This window comes from Salmo salar, chromosome 18 (genome assembly GCF_965601325.2).
Source record: "Salmo salar chromosome 18, fSalSal1, whole genome shotgun sequence".
Classification (NCBI taxonomy): domain Eukaryota; kingdom Metazoa; phylum Chordata; class Actinopteri; order Salmoniformes; family Salmonidae; genus Salmo; species Salmo salar.
The window spans coordinates 96,483,123-96,509,039 of record NC_138308.1 but is presented as its reverse complement, the minus strand read 5'-3'; the positions used below and the strand labels follow the sequence as shown (position 1 = coordinate 96,509,039).

Genomic DNA, 25,917 nt, shown 5'->3' with positions numbered 1-25,917 from the left:
CTGAGGTAAGATAGACAGACTGACCTGACGCTGAGGTAAGAGAGACAGACTGACCTGACGCTGAGGTAAGAGAGACAGGCTGACCTGACGCTGAGGTAAGATAGACAGACTGACCTGACGCTGAGGTAAGAGAGACAGACTGACCTGACGCTGAGGTAAGAGAGACAGACTGACCTGACGCTGAGGTAAGAGATACAGACTAACCTGACGCTGAGGTAAGAGAGACAGACTGACCTTGGGGGATGAAAGGAGAACCAATGTTGGAAAAAGCTGATGGTTTGAGTAGCTTAATCAGGTGATATTAATGACAGAGAAATGATTTTAAAGAATAGCATGTCATATCACTTAATCCGGCATAGCCAAAGTCACGACAGCCACTTCCGTTTTACTTCCGGGTCGTGTCCCCAAATCTTTTGAAATGACTTGAACTTCATATCATAACATTTGTGAAAACACGGTCATTTACGATATATATAAAACACATATTTTGTTTTGGATGAATTTACCTCTGCCTGGATTCCTTTTATGGATTATTTGGCTTGAAGACCATTGTGATGCGTTTTTGCCCATTGAAGACTATTCAGAAAGACAACAAAATACTACAATGCCACTTCCTGGAAAATGACGTGTCACTTTAGTAGTCTATAGAAAAAAATACCTTGATGAGTAAAATATAGAGAGATAGTGAGAGGCAGAGAGCGAGGGAGGCAGAGAGAGAGAGATATGCCATATATTCATTTGAGACAGTTTCACACAGCAAGAAAATGATCCTTCAGCAACAGGAAATTGTAATTGTTATGTTGTTTATAATTAATGGACATTTTTTGTAGGGGTTGTTACAAAAATAGTTAAGTCAAAAAAAGTCTGACATTTTTAAAGAAGTCATTACAAACTTTAGAAGCCTTTTTAACCTGGAATACATTACAAATTAGCATTTCATTTTGTACAGGAAAATTCCTACACAACAAGATGATCAAATTAAGATACGGCTCCTGTAGGTTTCACAGCAGTATTTCGTTCCAAGCAGGTTTTTCAGTTTTTGCAGCAAACAAAAAGAAAATACCCTTTTACAATGAACAAAATACAGCAAATATCATATCTGGTGTCAGAGATATGATGCAAAACGTACGTTCAGAGTGTCAAGATCCAGACGGGTTTGAGCGCTATCAGGAGAACCTTCCTTGGGAACCTAAATCTAGACAGATACACAGACAGAATGACAGACAGACAGATACACAGACAGAATGACAGACAGACAGATACGCAGACAGAATGACAGACAGACAGATACACAGACAGAATGACAGACAGACAGATACACAGACAGAATGACAGACAGACAGACAGACAGACAGAATGACAGACAGACAGACAGACAGACAGACAGACAGAATGACAGAAAGACAGAAAGACAGATACACAGACAGAATGACAGACAGACAGACAGACAGACAGACAGACAGACAGAATGACAGAAAGACAGAAAGACAGATACACAGACAGAATGACAGATACACAGACAGAATGACAGACACACAGACAGAATGACAGACAGACAGACAGACAGACAGACAGACAGACAGACAGACAGACAGACAGACAGACAGACAGACAGACAGACAGACAGACAGACAGACAGAGTGGTGAAGATCAGTGACGTTGAGGTCGCAATTTACGTGACAAATTGGTCCATGCCAAACTTCCAGCCACAAAAGAAAACGAGCCAGGCTCTTTACGTCCTCTTCTGAATGGTAGCTATAAATGCAGATGCTGAGCTCAGTACAACAATATGATGAAGTGTGAATGTTTCTACCACCCACATACAGGAAAACGGTTCCAAATAAATGACATCATTACCTGGTCCACCACCCATGTTATCTACATTATTACATGTCCATGTGGGCTGTGTTATGTAGGTAAAACCTCTCGTTATCTCAGAGAATTAGTGAACATAAAAGTTAAATCAGGAGTAAAGACAGGGATTATCCAGTCGCAGTACATTGTAATGACCTAAAACATGACATTTCTACCTTTAGGTTGTGTGACATAGAGAAAGTCAAGATATCAGACAGGGGAGGTGATATAACACTGAGCTAATGAGAATGTTTTGGGATTTTCACCCTCCAGACATTATTCCCTAAAGGTCTTAATGATGAAATGTCCATGTATGTTATGTTGTAAATGTGAACATGAATTAATGCCTCCACTTCGGACTACTCTGACGTTTTTTCTTGAACGGAACCCAATGATTTATGAAAACTTACTTGATGTCCTCATTGTGGGTTTACAGACGTGTTCAGGGCCAGCCCTCCCATTAGACCGTCGCCTATGGCAGCACTTGTCTGCCGCCCTCCGGTGCCCTTGTTCGGTCACTACACCGCATGCTGCGCCCAGCCACCAGCTCATAGTGTTGCTACAGTCCCCCCCACCCCATTCCCTCTTCTCCTGAAGTTCATACCACTATCCTTGGTAGCTATGGTGATGTGTGTGTTTATATCTCCTGAAGTTCATACCACTATCCTTGGTAGCTATGGTGATGTGTGTGTTTATATCTCCCGAAGTTCATACCACTATCCTTGGTAGCTATGGTGATGTGTGTGTTTATGGGATTATCCAATTATGAAACATTAATAAATGAATCTGCCAAATAAATGATTGTATTTTTTGTAAGTGTGTGTGGAAGACGATTAGTGATTAAGACAGTTACCTAACCTGTTAACGTTAGTGATTAAGACAGTAACCTAACCTGTTAACGTTAGTGATTAAGACAGTTACCTAACCTGTTAACGTTAGTGATTAAGACAGTAACCTAACCTGTTAACGTTAGTGATTAAGACAGTAACCTAACCTGTTAACGTTAGTGATTAAGACAGTAACCTAACCTGTTAACGTTAGTGATTAAGACAGTAACCTAACCTGTTAACGTTAGTGATTAAGACAGTAACCTAGCCTGTTAACGTTAGTGATTAAGACAGTAACCTAACCTGTTAACGTTAATTGATTAAGACAGTAACCTAACCTGTTAACGTTAGTGATTAAGACAGTAACCTAACCTGTTAACGTTAGTGATTAAGACAGTAACCTAACCTGTTAACGTTAGTGATTAAGACAGTAACCTAACCTGTTAACGTTAGTGATTAAGACAGTAACCTAACCTGTTAACGTTAGTGATTAAGACAGTAACCTAACCTGTTAACGTTAGTTATTAAGACAGTAACCTAACCTGTTAACGTTAGTGATTAAGACAGTAACCTAACCTGTTAACGTTAGTGATTAAGACAGTAACCTAACCTGTTAACGTTAGTGATTAAGACAGTAACCTAACCTGTTAACGTTATTGATTAAGACAGTAACCTAACCTGTTAACGTTAGTGATTAAGACAGTAACCTAACCTGTTAACGTTAGTGATTAAGACAGTAACCTAACCTGTTAACGTTAGTGATTAAGACAGTAACTTAACGTTAGTGATTAAGACAGTAACCTAACCTGTTAACGTTAGCTAGCTACTACTAGTGGATATCATTTTAGATAAAAGTCATCTATAGAGATATAAAACAATTTGCTACCACGTCTAATAGACAAAAAATATCAGGAAGTGAAAATTAAAAAAAATAAAAAACATTGAGAAAAGAGTCACAATCTCGATGCTTCAAGACCAACCCAGAAACCCAGCCTAAAACCCCAAACAGAAAGCAATGCAGGTGTAGAAGCACGGTGGCTAGGAAAAACTCCTAGAGAGGAACCAGGCTGAGGGGTGGCCAGTCCTCTTCTGGCCTTGCCGGGTGGAGATTATAACAGAACATGGCCAAGATGTTCAAATGTTCATAGATGACCAGCAGGTTCAAATAATAATAATCACAGTGGTTGTAGAGGCTGCAACTGCTCAGCACCTCAGGAGTACTACTAGTGGATATCATTTTAGATAAAAGTCATCTATAGAGATTTCAAACAATTTGCTACCATGTCTAATAGACCAAAAATATCAGGAAGCGAATATAAAAATAAAAAACAATGAGAAAAGAGGCAAAATCTCTAAACCAAAGAAATTGTCTGGTGAAATGTATCAGTGTGCAGCAACGTCCATCAGCCGGTGTGGAGAATTACAAGCCTACGAGGACAAGAATCAGTGTCTCCTCCTCAGCCTCTCATGAGAAGTCGCATGACCACCCAGATAGTTTCCAGAGGTGGAAGGAGCTGGAGATCAGGCTGCTGTCCAAGCAAACTCACATGATTTGATTTCAGGACCATGGACAGCTACCGAGAGAAAACATCGCTGACTGCAATGCAGCACCACAGCAGAGGAAAGAGGCCACTCTACACAATAAATACATGCTGATGTTGGACCATCACATTCGATATGGAAATAAACATCATTCATTAAGGCTGGGTCATTGACAGAAAGCGTATTTTACACTGCTACAGCGAAACGAGGCCCGCCATGCATTTATGAAAGCGCTTGTTTCCAAAGCTCAAATTATCTGTATTTTACAGTTCTACAGGAATATTAAAATATATGTTCAATATGTTATATAAAAGTGTTATTTTTACTGTAATTGTAACATTTATGGGGTCGTTCCATGTGTGATAACAGGTGTGATATTATTCATCAGAAACCCGTTTTCCTACTGTAGGTAGTAGGTTGCATAGTGACAGCAACATTGTAACTCTCCGATGCAGCGGTTCAAGTTAAATTCCCTTCTGCCTGGTAAGGAACCTCCTATATGTACACGCGTCCACACAACATGGTAACGGTCATAAACACACAACTACACAGATAATTGGAGCTTATTTCTTCATCCTCCAATAAATAAGTGGTGAGACTCCCTGTTTGACGGACACAATTATCCTCCATAGATGTCGGTATAGACATATACTCCAATACTGTCTCATGTTCTGATTAAATACCTCCGTGTCTGGGAAGGGCTTGGTGTGTTTGGTTCTGATTAAATACCTCCGTGTCTGGGAAGGGCTTGGTGTGTTTGGTTCTGATTAAATACCTCCGTGTCTGGGAAGGGCTTGGTGTGTTTGGTTCTGATTAAATACCTCCGTGTCTGGGAAGGGCTTGGTGTGTTTGGTTCTGATTAAATACCTCCGTGTCTGGGAAGGGCTTGGTGTGTTTGGTTCTGATTAAATACCTCCGTGTCTGGGAAGGGCTTGGTGTGTTTGGTTCTGATTAAATACCTCCGTGTCTGGGAAGGGCTTGGTGTGTTTGGTTCTGATTAAATACCTCCGTGTCTGGGAAGGGCTTGGTGTGTTTGGTTCTGATTAAATACCTCCGTGTCTGGGAAGGGCTTGGTGTGTTTGGTACTGATTAAATACCTCCGTGTCTGGGAAGGGCTTGGTGTGTTTGGTTCTGATTAAATACCTCCGTGTCTGGGAAGGGCTTGGTGTGTTTGGTACTGATTAAATACCTCCGTGTCTGGGAAGGGCTTGGTGTGTTTGGTTCTGATTAAATACCTCCGTGTCTGGGAAGGGCTTGGTGTGTTTGGTTCTGATTAAATACCTCCGTGTCTGGGAAGGGCTTGGTGTGTTTGGTTCTGATTAAATACCTCCGTGTCTGGGAAGGGCTTGGTGTGTTGGACTAAAACCAAGGCTCCAATTGACTGAGGGTATCACATATCCTTTGTTAAAGAAAATAGCAAAAATGATATCTATTGTTTGCTTTATATTTGTGAATAAATAAAACGTATCCAGATTATATCCAGCGGTCTATAACAATGCTTAACTCTGTGACGTCTTATGGTAGAAACAACCTCTAAAATGCCGAGAAAGACGGGACTCCGATGCATATGGAGATAAACTGATTCCTCTCTATGACAATCTGAAACTGAGCTGCAGCCTATAATATTCTTAGAGATACAAAAAATGGACTTTGCTATTCTGTCCCTATTAATTGAGCTTTTCTCTTTCTGAAAGAGAAGATGTTTGTTTAAACCCAGGCAGCTTTTAATAAGGAAGCACTTCTGTTGTTGGGTTTTACAACAGACGAGAAGCCAGCAGTTGAAGCTTACAGTTTTCTGCGACAGTAGAGCCTCTGTCTGGGTGGAAAGGTCACTTTTGAAAGTGCCATGCTTGGATTCATCAGGATGTCTAAGATGTCATTATTTTTCTCTCGTCTAGGATGGCAGAACATCCGGGCCATTGGTGATTTTATCAATGTAATCAGATATACCAGGCTGTGTTATTGACATTGAACTGATTATATAGCCTACTAACCAGATGTGTTAAATGGTGTTTAATTTGTAGCAGAGGAATATTAATTGGGCTGCTATTATGTTTTGTTCCTCCGACTTTTAGCTGAGAAAAAATGAACCCAAACACATTGGGGGGCAGAACGTCCAGGTCCGGTCCTGGAAGTGTTTAACACGTTTTATGTACACACTTTATTATAATACTTATGAAAAACACATTGTTATATTTGGTAACACATGTTTATTTCCCCTCGACTCCAACCCCATTCGATGTAATGTCTACATAAGGGTCCAAACGACAAAACACTCACACAGCTCTGAGGAAGGCCTTGAGGCCGATACGGACAGCTGAATAAAGAGCAGTGATACTAGCAAGAGCAGTGGGCTGGTTTCTCCTTTTTTATCAGTTTAACAACGTATAAAATACAACATTATTCAGAATATCAGATAACAGGACTTATTATCCAGCTGCGTATTGTTAGGTAGCTCTGGTCCAGGGTGTTATATCCATCAAGACGGTTCAGCACCATCAAGATGCACGTCACACCCTGGTCCAGAGCTAATCATTAGGACCTAGTGCAACAACATATTCCAGTTATCTACGTCCCTAATGGCCCCCTATTCCCTTTATAGTGCACTACAATAGGGTACCATTTGGGAAGGAAATAAGTTCGTAATTACAACAAATAACCACTGGGGGGCGACAGACAACAGTAGACAACTCTGTACAATAGAACATAAATACATAAATTACTTTAAAATGCCAATCACTGCAGAAAGTGTGTGTGTGTGTGTGTGTGTGTGTGTGTGTGTGTGTGTGTGTGTGTGTGTGTGTGTGTGTGTGTGTGTGTGTGTGTGTGTGTGTGTGTGTGTGTGTGTGTGTGTGTGTCAGTATGACCCCACTTACAATGAAAATACCTTTGTTCAACAGACATCCTGGTACTAGAGAGAGAGAGAGACAGTTACAATACATCCTGGTACTAGAGAGAGAGAGAGAGACAGTTACAATACATCCTGGTACTAGAGAGAGACACAGTTACAATATATCCTGGTACCAGAGAGAGAGAGACAATACCTAGTTACAATATTAACCCCTTAGCCAAGACAACAGTTTTCAGCTGTGCTAACATAATTGCAAAAGGGTTTTCTAATGATCAATTAGCCTTTTAAAATGATAAACTTGGATTAGCTAACACAATGTGCCATTGGAACACAGGAGCGATGGTTGCTGATAATGGGCCTCTGTAGATATTCCATTAAAAATCAGCCGTTTCCAGCTACAATAGTCATTTACAACATTAACAATGTCTACACTGTATTTCTGATCAATTTGATGTTATTTTAATGGACGAAAAATTTGTTTTTCTTTCAAAAACAAGGACATTTCTAAGTGACCCCAAACTGTTGAACGGTAGAGATCAGAACCTCTAGTACCAGGATGTATTCTAACTATGTACACAATACACACACTCAACAGACCTGGAGATATTTATTGGTTATTGATGGATCAGCAAAGTGATTGGTGATTGATTGGTAACATGGTGAGTACACGCCCTGACCACTCTACCATAGAAAATAAAAACTTACTATGGTCAGGACGTGACAAGGATGTAGTAGACATCCCCCCAGGAATATATTTCAGGATGTAGAAGACATCCCCCCCGGAATATATTTCAAGATGTAGAAGACATCCCCCCCGGAATATATTTCAAGATGTAGAAGACATCCCCCCCGGAATATATTTCAGGATGTAGAAGACATCCCCACCAGGAATATATTTCAGGATGTAGAAGACATCCCCCCAGGAATATATTTCAGGATGTAGAAGACATCCCCACCAAGAATATATTTCAGGATGTAGAAGACATCCCCACCAGGAATATATTTCAGGATGTAGAAGACATCCCCCCCGGAATATATTTCAGGATGTAGAAGACATCCCCACCAGGAATATATTTCAGGATGTAGAAGACATCCCCCCAGGAATATATTTCAGGATGTAGAAGACATCCCCACCAAGAATATATTTCAGGATGTAGAAGACATCCCCACCAGGAATATATTTCAGGATGTAGAAGACATCCCCCCCTGGAATATATTTCAGGATGTAGAAGACATCCCCCCCCTGGAATATATTTCAGGATGTAGAAGACATCCCCCCCTGGAATATATTTCAGGATGTAGAAGACATCCCCACCAGGAATATATTTCAGGATGTAGAAGACATCCCCCCAGGAATATATTTCAGGATGTAGAAGACATCCCCCCCTGGAATACATTTCAGGATGTAGAAGACATCCCCACCAGGAATATATATCAGGATGTAGAAGACATCCCCCCAGGAATATATTTCAGGATGTAGAAGCCATCCCCCCAGGAATATATTTCAGGATGTAGAAGACATCCCCACCAGGAATATATTTCAGGATGTAGAAGACATCCCCCCCTGGAATACATTTCAGGATGTAGAAGACATCCCCACCAGGAATATATATCAGGATGTAGAAGACATCCCCCCAGGAATATATTTCAGGATGTAGAAGACATCCCCCCCAGGAATATATTTCAGGATGTAGAAGACATCCCCCCAGGAATATATTACAGGATGTAGTAGACATCCCCCCCCAGGAATATATTTCAGGATGTAGAAGACATCCCCGCCCAGGAATATATTTCAGGATGTAGAAGACATCCCCCCAGGAATATATTTCAGGATGTAGAAGACATCCCCCCAGGTAGAAGACATCCCTGATAAGGGATTTATATGTTTAAATGTAATGATTAAATAATTCTACCCTGAAACCTAACTATTAGTGATTATTAGGTTATGTAGCATGTATAATGAATAATTAAAGTACTAAACGTAAGTCCCATAAGGTTTAGTAGAGACCTGTGAGGAAGAGATCTGTATGTGTGTGCCTAAGAAAATACCGAGAACAATTAGACTGTGTTTGGCCCGACCTGGCTAAAACTCTGAGGAACTTATGATAGGACAGGGAATACTTCTCAAGGTTTCTCTAATCTCGGGGGAATGGAATGGACAGTGCTGGGTAGTGATAAACAGTGGTGAGAACTCTGGGGAGGGATACAACTCACCTACCGTTCATGTGTATGTATGTGTGTAGGATATCTACATTCGTGTGTATGTATGTGTGTACGTAGGCAGTGAACTATAAAATGGATGTCTTTGGATTATGAACTTCAGAACGTTCTCTGAATTAAACTGTACGGACCTTTTGCAGAAGCTGAGTCTTTGCCTAATTATTATTAACCCAGTGTCTTACAAACCTCGGGGATTAGTCAAAGCTTATTGACTGTTAGTTATCATCATTGGGATTGAAAAATTCTTATGACAGCTTGGTCCTTCGAGCCGGATCTCAATACCTTTTTCTGTCGTTCCATGGAGACACCGAAACCGTGCACGGGCGGATGAGATATCCATAGATTAAAGACCTGGCCCCAGACTGAGGGTTCTTTACAGACCGATGGCGAATTGGTATGCAACAGAAACGGTGACGAGATCCAACCTACATTGAATTCTCAGCTGCAAGAATAAGGTCAGTAGTCTTTATTCATGGATTTTGGGGGTAGGATCTAAACTTGCATTAGACGTATACATTGTTATAAATCTTGTGTAGGTAAGGTGATAATTACTAAAGTCTGTCACGGTTGTCGTAGGGTGTAGACCAAAACGCAGCGGGAAAATGTATACTCATCTTTTTTTTATTTAGTGAAGAAGGAAAAACACAGAAAAACGTATGCAAAAAAAACTAAACGAACTTGACAGTCTTCTCAGGCACACACAGCTAAACAAGAACACATAATCTCCCACAAAATACTCAAACAAACACATACCTATATATAGGACTCTCAATCAGAAGCAACTAGAAAACACCTGCCTCCAATTGAGAGTCCAACCCCCAATTACCTAAACATAGAAATACAAATAACTAGACTAAACATAGAAATACATAAACATAGAACATTGCCCAAAAAACCCGGAATAATAAATCAAACACACCACTAAACACACAACCACCCGAACCACCTAAAACAAATACCCTCTGCCGCGTCCTGACCAAACTACAATAACAAATAACCCCTATTACTGGTCAGGACGTGACATTACCCCCCCCCCCCCCCCAAAGGTGCAGACCCTGTATGCACCTCAACAAAACCCCCCAAAATAAACCCCTAACTAAAGGGAGGGAAGGGAGGGTGGCTGCCGTCAACGACGGCTACTGTGCTACACCCCCCCCTCCCCAACCCACCTATACTGGAGGTGGCTCAGGCTCTGGTCTACTTCCCCCACCAAACCTGTCCACCCCTGCTGAATGCTTGGGGCTGTAGAGCGTCTCTGGGAGCTCCGGACTGTAGGCCAACTCACTCGGTTCCAGACTGTAGGCCAACTCACTCGGTTCCGGACTGTAGGCCGACTCACTCGGTTCCAGACTGTAGGCCGACTCACTCGGTTCCAGACTGTAGGCCGACTCACTCGGTTCCAGACTGTAGGCCGACTCACTCGGTTCCAGACTGTAGGCCAACTCACTCGGTTCCAGACTGTAGGCCGACTCACTCGGTTCCAGACTGTAGGCCGACTCACTCGGTTCCAGACTGTAGGCCGACTCACTCGGTTCCAGACTGTAGGCCGACTCACTCGGTTCCAGACTGTAGGCAGACTCACTCGGTTCCAGACTGTAGGCCGACTCACTCGGTTCCAGACTGTAGGCCGACTCACTCGGTTCCAGACTGTAGGCAGACTCACTCGGTTCCAGACTGTAGGCCGACTCACTCGGTTCCGGACTGTAGGCCGACTCACTCGGTTCCAGACTGTAGGCCAACTCACTCGGTTCCAGACTGTAGGCAGACTCACTCGGTTCCAGACTGTAGGCCAACTCACTCGGTTCCAGACTGTAGGCCAACTCACTCGGTTCCAGACTGTAGGCAGACTCACTCGGTTCCGGACACTCTGGACGAGGCACTGTTGCCGGAAGCTCGGGACTGGGCTGACGCACTGGACGCCTGATGCGTGGGGCTGGTAGTGGAGGTACCAGACTGGGGACACGCACCTCAGGGCTAGTGCGAGGAGCGGGAACAGGACATACTGGACTGGGCTGATGTACTGGACCGTAGAGGCACACTGGCGGTCTCGAGCGCAGGACTGGCAACGCCCTTACTGGCTGGGTGCCCAATTACCCCTGGCAAATGCGGGGCACTGGCACTGCGCACACCGGCCTAAAAACACCTGGCCTCTCCACAGTACGCAATAACCCGAAGCACGGGACCTGTCCAGTCAAAGGTTGCTCAACAAAAGCACGGGGATTTGGCTTGGGGCTTAATCCTTGCCCAGCCAAACTACCGTCCTCAACACCTTTACCTGTTTCCCAGGCAGGCTGTCACAATGGTCCAGTAGTTGTACCCACGTCCAGTCAATCCTTGCCTCTAATACCTCCAGCGACCAGGATGCCATTACCTCCCGAGCGCGCTGTTTTCTCCACTCCAGGTGCTGCTCCCGACAGTCCACCCGTTGCTCCTTCCTCCGCTGCTTGGTCCTTGGTTGGTGGGAGATTCTGTCACGGTTGTCGTAGGGTAAAGTGGACCAAGACGCAGCGGGTATATGTACACTCATCTTCTTTTATTAACGGCAAAGAAGGAAAAACCAAAATAAACACGTATACAGAAAACACGACTACAAATAACAGGCCGGTAAGGCACAAAGCTATACACAGCACATAATCTCCCACAAAATACTCAAACAAACACATACCTATATATAGGACTCTCAATCAGAGGCAACTAGAAAACACCTGCCTCCAATTGAGAGTCCAAACCCCAATTACATAAACATAGAAATACAAATAACTAGACTAAACATAGAAATACATAAACATAGAACATTGCCCAAAAAACCCGGAATAATAAATCAAACACACCACTAAACACACAACCACCCCAAACCACCTAAAACAAATACCCTCTGCCACGTCCTGACCAAACTACCATAACAAATAACCCCTATTACTGGTCATGACGTGACAACGTCCAGGAGGATTCATATTCAGTATAGCGTTTTTAGAAGTTTATATAGAGAAAGTTCAAAAGTAACAAAGTATCTAGATAGTCTGGGACTATTTGGGGTATATGGGAAGTAGTCTGGGACTATTAGGGGTATATGGGAAGTAGTCTGGGACTATTAGAGGAATATGGGAAGTAGTCTGGGACTATTAGAGGTATATGGGAAGTAGTCTGGGACTATTCAAGAATATATGGGAAGTAGTCTGGGACTATTAGAGGAATATGGGAAGTAGTCTGAGACTATTTGGGGTATATGGGAAGTAGTCTGGGACAAGTAAAAACATATGGGAAGTAGTCTGGGACTATTAAAAATATATGAGAATAAGAGCACACACATAGATTGTAAGATTTAAGTATAAAAACAGTAAAAGCACACACATAGATTGTGAGAATAAGCATAATAACAAGGAAAGTAATTGAATAATATGGGTGGTAAATCCTCAAAGGAGGTCCCGGAATTAAGAGAGATATATTGAATCCAAGGATAATGGCCCAAAATGGAGAAATAAGTACGAATTTGATGGACGTTTAGATGTAGAAAAGCTAGAGTTAATGGTAGAACATAGACATGTTGATAGTGAAGAGGACAGGACAGTCAAAGCCCTGAGAAGTGTGGCGGATGAATCAGAATTAGTTGGGTAACATAGATAATTAAGATGTTGTATTTGCATAATATGCTTATGTGAGATGCTTGTCATTAGAATGTATCCCTTTGGATAATGAATGTTGGCAGTTGCACTTTGCCCTTAGCATTTTCTTGTTTGCTTATGGTGGAATACAGCTCATTCAATGCTATCTTGGTTCCAGCCTCTGACTGCTGTAGTATGTAAACAGCTGCAAAGAATATAGATAAAAACTCTCTCAGTAGGTAATGTGGTCTACAGCTCTTTCATGAGAAACTACCTCAGTAGAGCAATGACTCGAGACTTCCTTACATATCGTGCACCAGCTGTTGTTTTCTCTCCCCTAATCAAATCAAATGTTATTTGTCACATGCGCCGAATACAACAGGTGTAGACCTTACAGTGAAAAGGGAGGGGAGAGAAAACATTGGATATTTACAGTATCTCACAAAAGTGAGTAAACCCCTCACATTTTTGTAAATATTTGAGTATATCTTTTCATGTGACAACACTGAAGAAATTACACTTTGTTACAATGTAAAGTAGTGAGGCAAGGTTTACTTACTTAAGTAGTCAGTTGACAACAGTTAAAACGATAGTTCACTCATTTTGTTTCCAAAGAAACAGGTAATATGGTATTGCCTGAGCCAGAATGTCCCAAAGGGCAAGAGCCACTGGACACTGCAAAAACGCCTCTGTGGTGAGTGGAGCAGTGTCAAGATAATACTGGTAAACCCAAGGTCTATGTGGTGACTGGAGCAGTGTCTAGATAATACTGGTAAACCCAAGGTCTATGTGGTGACTGGAGCAGTGTCTAGATAATACTGGTAAACCCAAGGTCTATGTGGTGACTGGAGCAGTGCCTAGATAATACTGGTAAACCCAAGGTCTATGTGGTGACTGGAGCAGTGTCTAGATAATACTGGTAAACCCAAGGTCTATGTGGTGACTGGAGCAGTGTCTAGATAATACTGGTAAACCCAATGTCTATGTGGTGACTGGAGCAGTGTCTAGATAATACTGGTAAACCCAAGGTCAATGTGGTGACTGGAGCAGTGTCTAGATAATACTGGTAAACCCACGGTCAATGTGGTGACTGGAGCAGTGTCTAGATAATACTGGTAAACCCAAGGTCAATGTGGTGACTGGAGCAGTGTCTAGATAATACTGGTAAACCCAAGGTCTATGTGGTGACTGGAGCAGTGTCTAGATAATACTGGTAAACCCAAGGTCTATGTGGTGACTGGAGCAGTGTCTAGATAATACTGGTAAACCCAAGGTCTATGTGATGACTGGAGCAGTGTCTAGATAATACTGGTAAACCCAAGGTCAATGTGGTGACTGGAGCAGTGCCTAGATAATACTGGTAAACCCAAGGTCAATGTGGTGACTGGAGCAGTGTCTAGATAATACTGGTAAACCCAAGGTCAATGTGGTGACTGGAGCAGTGCCTAGATAATACTGGTAAACCCAAGGTCTATGTGGTGACTGGAGCATTTCTTAGATAATACCATACTACTCCCGGCGCCGACAGAGATGGCCGCCTCGCTTCGCGTTCCTAGGAAACTATGCAGTATTTCGTTTTTTTTATGTGTTATTTCTTACATTTTTACCCCAGGAAATCTAAGGTTTTATTACATACAGTCGGGAGGAACTATTGGATATAAGAGCAATGTCAACGCACCAACATTACGACCAGGAATACGACTTTCCCGAAGCGGATCCTCTGTTTGGCCCACCACCCAGGACAATGGATCGGATCCCAGCAGGTGACCCAAAACAACGGTGCCGCAGAAGGGGCAGATGGAGCGGTCTTCTGGTCAGGCTCCGTAGACGGGCACATCGCGCACCGCTCCCGAGCGTACTACTCGCCAATGTCCAGTCTCTTGACAACAAGGTAGACGAAATCCGCGCAAGAGTTGCCTTCCAGAGAGACATCAGAGACTGTAACGTTCTTTGTTTCACCGAAACATGGCTCACTCGAGACACGCTATCTGAATTTCAGTACAGCCACCTGGTTTCTTCATGCATCGCGCCGACAGAAACAAGCATCTCTCTGGTAAGAAGAAGGGCGGGGGTGTATGCCTTATGATTAACGAGACGTGGTGTGATCATAACAACATACAGGATCTCAAGTCCTTGTGTTCACCTGACTTAGAATTCCTCACAATCAAATGCCGACCGCATTATCTACCAAGAGAATTCTCTTCGATCATAATCACAGTTGTGTATATTCCCCCCCAAGCAGACACATCGACGGCCCTGAAATAACTTAATTCGACTCTATGTAAACTGGAAACCACATATCCTGAGGGTGCATTTATTGTAGCTGGGGATTTTAACAAGGCTAATTTGAAAACAAGGCTCCCTAAATTCTATCAGCATATCGATTGCACTACCAGGGCTGGCAAAACCCAAGATCATTGCTAATCTAACTTCCGCTAAGCATATAAGGCCCTCCCCCGCCCTCCTTAAGGAAAAGCTGACCACGACTCCATTTTGTTGTTCCCAGCCTGTAGACAGAAACTAAAGCAGGAAGCAACAGCGCTCAGGTCTATTCAATGCTAGTCCAACCAATCGGATTCCACTCTTCAAGATTGCTTCAATCACGTGGACAAGGATATGTTCTGCATAGCGTCGAAAAACAACATTGATGAATACGCTGATTCGGTGAGCGAGTTTATTAGGAAATGCATCGGTGATGTTGTAGCCACAGCATCTATCAAAACATTCCCCAACCAGAAACCGTGGATTGGTGGCAGCATTCAGCGCAAAACTGAACGCGCAAACCACTGCTTTTAATCAGGGCAAGGTGACTGGAAACATGACTGAATACAAACAGTGTAGCTATTCCCTCCACAAGGCAATCAAACAAGCTAAGCGTCAGTATAGCAACAAAGTAGAGTCACAATTCAATGGCTCAGACACGAGAGGTATGTGGCAGGGTCTACAGTCAATCACGGACCACAAAAGAAAAACCAGCTCCGTCACGGACCACGATGTCTTGCTCCCAGACAGACTAAACAACTTCTTTGCTCGCTTTGAGGACAATACAGTGCCACTGACACGGCCCGCTACCAAAACCTGCGGGCTCTCCTTCACTGCAGGCAACGTGAGTAAAACATTTAAACGTGTTAACCCTCGCAAGGCTGCAGGCCCAAACGGAATCCCCAGCCGCGTCCTCAGAGCATGCGCAGAACAGCTGGCTGGTGTGTTTACGGACATATTCAATCAATCCTTATCCCAGTCTGCTGTTCCCACATGCTTCAAGAGGGCCACCATTGTTCCTGTTCCCAAGAAGCTAAGGTAACTGAGCTAAATGACTACCGCCCCTTGGCACTCACTTCCGTCATAGTGAAGTGCTTTGAGAGACTAGTCAAGGACCATATCACCTCCACCTTACCTGACACCCTAGACCCACTCCAATTTTCTTACAGCCCCAATAGGTCCACAGACGATACAATCGCAATCACACTGCACACTGCCCTAACCCATCTGGACAAGAGGAATACCTATGCAAGAATGCTGTTCATCGACGACAGCTCAGCATTTAACACCATAGTACCCTCCAAACTCATCATTAAGCTCGACGCCCTTGCGCAGACCCTGGGTCTCGACCCCGCCCTGAGCAACTGGGTCCTGGACTTCCTGACGGGCACCCCCAGGTGGTGAGGGTAGGTAACAACATCTCCACCCCGCTGATCCTCAACACTGGGTCCCCACAAGGGTGCATTCTCAGCCCTCTCCTGTACTCCCTGTTCACCCACGACTGCGTGGCCATGCACGCATACAACTCAATCATCAAGTTTGCAGATGACACTACAGTGGTAGGCTTGATTACCAACAACGACGAGGCGGCCTACGGTAGGAGGTGAGGGCCCTTGGAGTGTGGTGTCAGGAAAATAACCTCACACTCAATGTCAACAAAACAAAGGAGATGATCGTGGACTTCAGGAAACAGCAGAGGGAGCCGCCCCCTATCCACATCGGTGGGACAGTAGTGGAGAGGGTGGAAAGTTTTAAGTTCCTCGGCGTACACATCACGGACAAACTGAAATGGTCCACCCACACAGACAGCGTGGTGAAGAAGGTGCACTAGCGCCTCTTCAACCTCAGGAGGCTGAAGAAATTCGTCTTGTCACCAAAAACACTCACAAATTTTTACAGATGCACAATCGAGAGCACCCTGTTGGGCTGTATCACCGCCTGGTACGGCAACTGCTCCGCCCATAACCGTAAGGCTCTCCAGAGGGTAGTGAGGTCTGCACAACGCATCACCGGGGGCAAACTACCTGCCCTCCAGGACACCTACACCACCCGATGTCACAGGAAGGCCAAAAAGATCATCAAGGAAATCCACCCGAGCCACTGTCTGTTCACCCCGCTATCATCCAGCAGGAGAGGTCAGTACAGGTACATCAAAGCGGGGACCGAGAGACTGAAAAACAGCTTCTATCTGAAGGCCATCAGACTGTTAAACAGCCATCACTAACATTGATTGGCGGCGGCCAACATACTGACTCAACTCCAGCCACTTTAATAATGGAAAAATTGATGTAATAAATGTATCACTAGCCACTTTAAACAATGCCACTTCATATAATGTTTACATACCCTACATTACTCATCTCATATGTATATACTGTACTCTATAGCATCTACTGCATCTTTGCCATCTTGATGTAATGTATCACTAGCCACTTTAAACAATTCCACTTTTATATGTTTACATATCCTACATTACTCATCTCATGTGTTTATACTGTACTCTATACTATCCACTGCATCTTGCCTATGCCGTTCTATACCATCATACATATATATAATTTTTTTAATGTACATATTCTTATTCATTCCTTTACACTTGTGTGTATAAGGTAATTGTTGTGAAATTGTTAGGTTAGATTACTTGTTGGATATTACTGCATTGTTGGAACTAGAAGCCCAAGCATTTCGCTACAAATAAAATGTGATTTGATTTGATTCAAGGCAACACTGTGTTGTATGGTATTGAAGCTAGTTTGGTTGAAAAGCATGCATTTGGTTTTACTAGTGTTTAAAAGCAGTTGGAGGCCACGGAAGGAGTGTTGTATGGCATTGAAGCTCGTTTGGAGGTTAGTTAGCACAGTGTCCAAGGAAGGGCCAGAAGTATACAGAATGGTGTCGTCTGCGTAGAGGTGGATCAGGGAATCGCCCGCAGCAAGAGCGACATCATTGATATATACAGAGAAAAGAGTCGGCCCGAGAATTGAACCCTGTGGTACCCCCATAGAGACTGCCAGAGGTCCGGACAACAGGCCCTCCGATTTGACACAGTGAACTCTGTCTGAGAAGTAGTTGGTGAACCAGGCGAGGCAGTCATTTGAGAAACCAAGGCTGTTGAGTCTGCCGATGAGAGTACGGTGATTGACAGAGTCAAAAGCCTTGGTCAGCTCGATGAAGACGGCTGCACAGTACTGTCTTTTATCTATGGCGGTTATGATATCGTTTAGTACCTTGAGTGTGGCTGAGGTGCACCCGTGACCAGCTCAGAAACCGGATTGCACAGTGGAGAAGGTACGGTGGGATTCGAAATGGTCAGTGATCTGTTTATTAACTTGGCTTTCGAAGACTTTAGAGAGGCAGGGCAGGATGGATATAGGTCGATAACAGTTTGGGTCTAGAGTGTCAACCCCTTTGAACAAGGGGATGACTGCGGCAGCTTTCCAATCTTTAGGGATCTCGGACGATACGAAAGAGAGGTTGAACAGACTGGTAATAGGGGTTGCAACAATGGCGGCGGATAATTTTAGAAAGAGAGGGTCCAGATTGTCTAGCCCAGCTGATTTGTACGGGTCCAGGTTTTGCAGCTCTTTCAGAACATCTGCTATCTGGATTTGGGTGAAAGAGAAGCTGGGGAGGCTTGGGCAAGTAGCTGCGGGGGGTGCGGAGCTGTTGGCTGGGGTTTGGGTAGCCAGGAGGAAGGCATGGCCAGCCGTAGAGAAATGCTTCTTGAAATTCTCAATTATAGTGGATTTATAGGTGGTGACAATGTTACCTAGCCTCAGTGCAGTGGGCAGCTGGGAGGAGGTGCTCTTATTCTCCATGGACTTTACAGTGTCACAACATTTTTTGGAGTTAGAGCTACAGGATGCAAATTTCTGTTTGAAAAAGCTAGTCTTTGCTTTCCTGACTGACTGCGTGTATTGGTTCCTGACTTCCATGAACAGTTGCATATCGCAGGGACTATTTGATGCTAGTGCAGTCCGTCACTGGATGTTTTTGTGCTGGTCGAGGCCAGTCAGGTCTGGAGTGAACCAAGGGCAATATCTGTTCTTAGTTCTACATTTTTTGAAAGGGGCATGCTTATTTAAGATGGTGAGGAAATTACTTTTAAAGAACGTCCAGGCATCCTCAACTGACAGGATGAGGTCAATATCCTTCCAGGATACCCGGGCCAGGTTGATTAGAAAGGCCTGCTCGCAGAAGTGCTTTAGGGAGCATTTGATAGTGATGAGGGGTGGTCGTTTGACCGCGGACCCATAGCGGATGCAGGCAATGAGGCAGTGATCGCTGAGATCCTGACTGAAAACAGCAGAGGTGTATTTGGAGGGCAAGTTGGTCAGGATAATATCTATGAGGGTGCCCATGTTTACAGGTTTAGGGTTGTACCTTGTGGGTTCCTTGATGATTTGTGTGAGATTGAGGGCATCAAGCTTAGATTGTAGGACTGCCGGGGTGTTAAGCATATCCCAGTTTAGGTCACCTAACAGAACGAACTCTGAAGATAGATGGGGGAAATCAATTCACATATGGTGTCCAGGGCACAGCTGGGAGCTGAGGGGGGTCTATAACAGGTGGCAACAGCGAGTGACTTATTTCTGGAGAGATTCATTTTTAAAATTATAAGATCAAACTGTTTGGGCATAGACCTGGAAAGTATGACAGACCTTTGCAGGCTATCTCTGCAGTAGATTGCAACTCCTCCCCCTTTGGCAGTTCTATCTTGATGGAAAATGTTGTAGTTGGGGATGGAAATCTCAGAATTTTTGGTGGCCTTCCTAAGCCAGGATTCAGACACGGCAAGGACATCAGGCTTGGTGGAGTGTGCTAAAGCAGTGAGTAAAACAAACTTAGGGAGGAGGCTTCTGATGTTAACATGCATGAAACCAAGGCTTTTTCGATTACAGAAGTCAACAAATGAGAGTGCCTGGGGACATGCAGGTCCTGGGTTTACCTCCACATCACCCGAGGAACATAAGGGTACGGCTAAAGGCTATCAAAACTGGCCGTCTAGTGCATTGGGGACAGAGAATAAAAAAAGGAGCAGATTTCTGGGCGTGGTAGAATAGATTCAGGGCATAATGTGCAGTGGAGGTAAGCCCAGGCACTGAGTAATGATAAGAGAGGTTGCATCTCTGGGTGAGCTGGTTATACTGGGTGAACTTTGAAATATTGTTGTCAGGAAATACAATTTTTAGGGAAAGCGAATATGAACTGGAACTGGTGTGACAAATTAAATGTAAACCTACAGTAGGTCTACTTCCTGGAACTGGTGCGACAAATCAAATGTAAACCTACTGTAGGTCTACTTCCTGGAACTGGTGCGACAAATCAAATGTAAACCTACTGTAGGTCTACTTCCTGGAACTGGTGTGACAAATCAAATGTAAACCTAATGTAGGTCTACTTCCTGGATCTGGTGTGACAAATCAAATGTAAACCTACTGTAGGTCTACTTCCTGGGACTGTGTGGTGATCAGTCCTTTTAACAAGAACCATCACAGACGTGTTTGAGGAATTAAAAATTGGCCCTAACTCTGTCATTGTAAAAGTAATTTCCCCAACCCCTGCCCCCCTCCTTGATTTTTCTTAAAATAGTGTTTTTAACATAGGTTTTAGAATTTCAAAATCAAACAACACAGTTTATAAGGAATTTTAGTTTATCTTTAATGTCCCCCCTCTCCTTCCCCCGACAGTTTCCTGCTCACCCAAGTATTCCATAGTAACATCTGACAAAAATATCTAAAGACACTGAGGCAGCAGACTTTGTGAAAAATTTAAATTCGTGTCATTCTCAAATCTTTTGGCCACGACTGGGCAGGAGGTGAGTCACATGTTATTTGTTACAGCAGTTTCCATGGAAACATACAGAAGAGTTTATGCAAATCAACCCTTTCTGTCTCACATGAAGGAGGAGTCTCTGAAAACCTATTTAAAGCAGCCAGTCCTGACTCAGCTCAACAGTCTCCAGTCTACCAACTGGTCTCTGTAATAACTATTTAAAGCAGTCTGTCCTGACTCAGCTCAACAGTCTCCAGTCTACCAACTGGTCTCTGTAATAACTATTTAAAGCAGTCTGTCCTGACTCAGCTCAACAGTCTCCAGTCTACCAACTGGTCTCTGTAACTTCATCTTTGTCTCTGTGATGTACAGTCTTCAGGTGATGATGGGGGTATTGAATCATCTCTCTACTCTCCTCCTTCTCTCTCTCCTTCCTCCTGCTCTCTCTCATGTAGTGGAGAAGTTCAGTGATGTTCCACAGTGCCAGAATTTCTTCCTGGAGGGGACAACTCCAAATCTGACGGGTATTTTGGTTGATGGGACGGTCCAGAACCAGAACCGCTACAAGCCGATTTGCCAGTTGTTCAACAACATCTACAGGTTTGCAACTCTCTACGACACGACCAACAGGATCCCTGTGTTCTCAGCCTACACCTTCACTGGTCCTCCTACAGACCCCAGACCAGATCAACCCTGGATGATTGAGCCCCAGGTAGGACTAATGTTTTCTCATATAACATAACATTTGTATTTGTTTACTGCTATAAATCACAGACAGTTATGTTACAGAATATAGAACTACCACTATGGAGGGTATAGAGACTTGATTTGTCTTGATTGTGAACACCCCCAGAAGAGGGTTTATTGTACAGAAAAGAGGGTTTATTGTATAGAAAGGAGGGTTTATTGTACAGAAAAATGTGAATGAATGTATGACTGTTGTTTCCTGCAGCTCAACGGGGAAAACAACAGCCCTGAAATGCAGAAGGATAGTAAAGAGATTGAATATCAAAAGCAGGCTGGGGACAACGACTATAAGAACTCAATACCAATTAAAGGGGTGAACAGAGGTCACCTCTTCCCATGTTCACATGCTCATGACCTTGATACTCAGAAGTCCACCTTTACCCTGACCAACATCGTTCCCCAGGTGGTGTCCTTCAACAATGGCAGGTGGAGGAAAATGGAGTGCAAAGTCCAAACGACTCTTAAGCTTAACTGTAAGGATGCTAACGACCAGATAAAAGCCTATGTGGTGACTGGAGCAGTGCCCAGTAACAACAACACACTGAAGAACCGAGTGAACATCCCAGATCTCATGTGGACAGCCTACTGCTGTTACAACAACAACCTGAAACAGTGGGTGGCCCAAGCACACTGGGGGGAGAACCAAAAGGAGGACAATAAAACATTGCCCTCAAATACCTTGGCAGAACTGTATGACATGCTGGACAGGCATTATGGTGGTGGTGGTGATGTCCAGGTGTTCCCAGATCAGTGTCCAAAAGGTGATATTCTGAGAGAGCTTCCCCTCAGGGATGGGGATGTATATGATCATAGTGTCTATGATGATGACTGTGTCTATTCCTCTGTTGGGGTCAAAGGTTATTACCTACCTGTTGTATTAGTTTCTGTGCTGGTGATGATGATGTAGTGACATAACCACCAGGAACCTGTGACATCATCAGGTCAAGCAGGTAATAATGGACCTGGTTTAGTCTGACCTGAGTTTCACGCTGTGATCAACAATCACTTTTAATGACAATACTTTCTGAACTATCAGCACAGGAGACTACTGACCTGACCTGCTTTAGTAGACTACTGACCTGACCTGCTTTAGTAGACTACTGACCTGACCTGCTTTAGTAGACTACTGACCTGACCTGCTTTAGTAGACTACTGACCTGACCTGCGTTAGTAGACTACTGACCTGACCTGCTGTAGTAGACTACTGACCTGACCTGCTGTAGTAGACTACTGACCTGACCTGCTTTAGTAGACTACTGACCTGACCTGCTTTAGTAGACTACTGACCTGCTTTAGTAGACTACTGACCTGACCTGCTTTAGTAGACTACTGACCTGACCTGCTTTAGTAGACTACTGTACTGACCAGCTTTAGTAGACTACTGACCTGCTTTAGTAGACTACTGACCTGACCTGCTTTAGTAGACTACTGACCTGACCTGCTTTAGTAGACTACTGACCTGACCTGCTTTAGTAGATTCACTCTGTATATTATTTATAAGTCTATTTCTCTTGTTAAAGGGGCAATCTGAAATGATTGATATGTACCCATTGATTCTTAGAGAATATAACCGAGTAGCTGATTTGGTTAGGGTTTGGTTTGGTAAGGGGAATATTAAAATGTGTATTTCCTGGTTCAAGTGAGGTTGAATAGGGATTGAAAATGTGATCATTGTTAGACAATATGAGTCTTGTACAGTAAACAAAGCAGGTCCCTAATCTTTTCTCAGCTTTGTTCCGTTCAGTGGGTCTGCCGGGTGTGGATTAAAGCATTGAGTGACGTGTTTTAAGGGCAACGATGCATCTTGAACCCACAACCCAACCGCTCCCCATTTCTTCAGCTGGTTGTTCAGTACAGCACCATTTCTATTCAACTGAACGCTCCACTACGTTTTAATATACTGAACGTTCTATTTAGTTTTAATATACTGAACGTTCTATTTAGTTTTAATGTACTGAACGTTCTATTTAGTTTTAATATACTGAACGTTCTATTTAGTTTTAATATACTGAACGTTCTATTTAGTTTTAATGTACTAAACGTTCTATTTAGTTTTAATGTACTGAACGTTCTATTTAGTTTTAATGTACTGAACGTTCTATTTAGTTTTTATGTACTGAACGTTCTATTTAGTTTTAATGTACTGAACGTTCTATTTAGTTTTTATGTAGGGTTAGGGAATAGGGTTCATATAGGCCCTGGTCTAAAGTAGTGCACTACATAGGGAATAGGGTTCCATTTGGGACAAAGCAATACATTACTGACCTGGGAGAAAACATGGAGAACCCTGTACTCACCATGTTACCAATCAATCACCAATCACTTTGCTGATCCATCAATAACCAATAAATATCTCCAGGTCTGTTGAACAAAGTGATTTTCATTGTAACTGGAGTCATACTGACACACACACACACACACACACACACACACACACACACACACACACACACACACACACACACACTTTCTGCAGAGATTGGCATTTTAAAGTAATTTATGTATTTATGTTCTATTGTACAGAGTTGTCTACTGTTGTCTGTCGCCCCCCAGTGGTTCTTTGTTATAATTACGAACTTATTTCCTTCCCAAATGGTACCCTATTGTAGTGCACTATAAAGGGAATAGGGGGCCATTAGGGACGTAGCTAACTGGAATATATTGTTGCACTAGGTCCTAATGATTAGCTCTGGTCCAGGGTGTGACGTGCATCTTGATGGTGCTGAACCGTCTTGATGGATATAACACCCTGGACCAGAGCTACCTAACAATACGCATCTGGATAATAAGTCCTGTTATCTGATATTCTGAATAATGTTGTATTTTATACGTTGTTAAACTGATAAAAAAGGAGAAACCAGCCCACTGCTCTTGCTAGTATCACTGATCTTTATTCAGCTGTCCGTATCGGCCTCAAGGCCTTCCTCAGAGCTGTGTGAGTGTTTTGTCGTTTGGACCCTTATGTAGACATTACATCGAATGGGGTTGGAGTCGAGGGGAAATAAACATGTGTTACCAAATATAACAATGTGTATTTCATAAGTATTATAATAAAGTGTGTACATAAAACGTGTTAAACACTTCCAGGACCGGACCTGGATGTTCTGCCCCCCAATGTGTTTGGGTCCATTTTTTCTCAGCTAAACGTCGGAGGAACAGAACATAATAGCATTCCAATTAATAGTCCTCTGCTACAAATTAAACACCATTTAACACATCTGGTTAGTAGGCTATATAATCAGTTCAATGTCAATAACATAGCCTGGTATATCTGATTACATTGATAAAATCACCAATGTCCCAGATGTTCTGCCATCCTAGACGAGAGAAAAATAATGACATCTTAGACATCCTGATGAATCTAAGCATGGCACTTTCAAAAGTGAACTTTCCACCCAGACAGAGGCTCTACTGTCACAGAAAACTGTAAGCTTCAACTGCTGGCTTCTCGTCTGTTGTAAAACCCAACAACAGAAGTGCTTCCTTATTAAAAGCTGCCTGGGTTTAAACAAAAATCTTCTCTTTCAGAAAGAGAAAAGCTCAATTAATAGGGACAGAATAGCAAAGTCCATTTTTTTGTACCTCTAAGAATATCAAAGGCTGCAGCTCAGCTTTAGATTGTCATAGAGAGGAATCAGTTTATCTCCATATGCATCGGAGTCCCGTCTTTCTCGGCATTTTAGAGGTTGTTTCTACCATAAGACGTCACAGAGTTAAGCATTGTTATAGACCGCTGGATATAATCTGGATACGTTTTATTTATTCACAAATATAAAGCAAACAATAGATATCATTTTTGCCAATTTCTTTAACAAAAGATATGTGATACCCTCTGTCAATTGGAGCCTTGGTTTTAGTCCAACACACCAAGCCCTTCCCAGACACGGAGGTATTTAATCAGAACCAAACACACCAAGCCCTTCCCAGACACGGAGGTATTTAATCAGAACCAAACACACCAAGCCCTTCCCAGACACGGAGGTATATAATCAGAACCAAACACACCAAGCCCTTCCCAGACACGGAGGTATTTAATCAGAACCAAACACACCAAGCCCTTCCCAGACACGGAGGTATTTAATCAGAACCAAACACACCAAGCCCTTCCCAGACACGGAGGTATATAATCAGAACATGAGACAGTATTGGAGTATATGTCTATACCGACATCTATGGAGGATAATTGTGTCCGTCAAACAGGGAGTCTCACCACTTATTTATTGGAGGATGAAGAAAT

At 43.2% G+C, this 25,917-nt stretch overlaps 1 protein-coding gene across 1 annotated transcript; it reads left to right on the top strand.

The window, feature by feature from the left end:
* Positions 1-21,089: 21,089 nt before the first annotated feature.
* On the top strand, positions 21,090-24,760 carry LOC123738283 (endonuclease domain-containing 1 protein-like). The gene is made up of 2 exons (XM_082965366.1): positions 21,090-21,645; positions 21,886-24,760. The coding sequence occupies exons 1-2, from the start codon at positions 21,298-21,300 to the stop codon at positions 22,585-22,587; spliced, it is 1,050 nt and encodes a 349-aa protein (XP_082821492.1). The 5' UTR covers positions 21,090-21,297; the 3' UTR covers positions 22,588-24,760.
* The last annotated feature ends 1,157 nt before the right edge of the window (positions 24,761-25,917 follow it).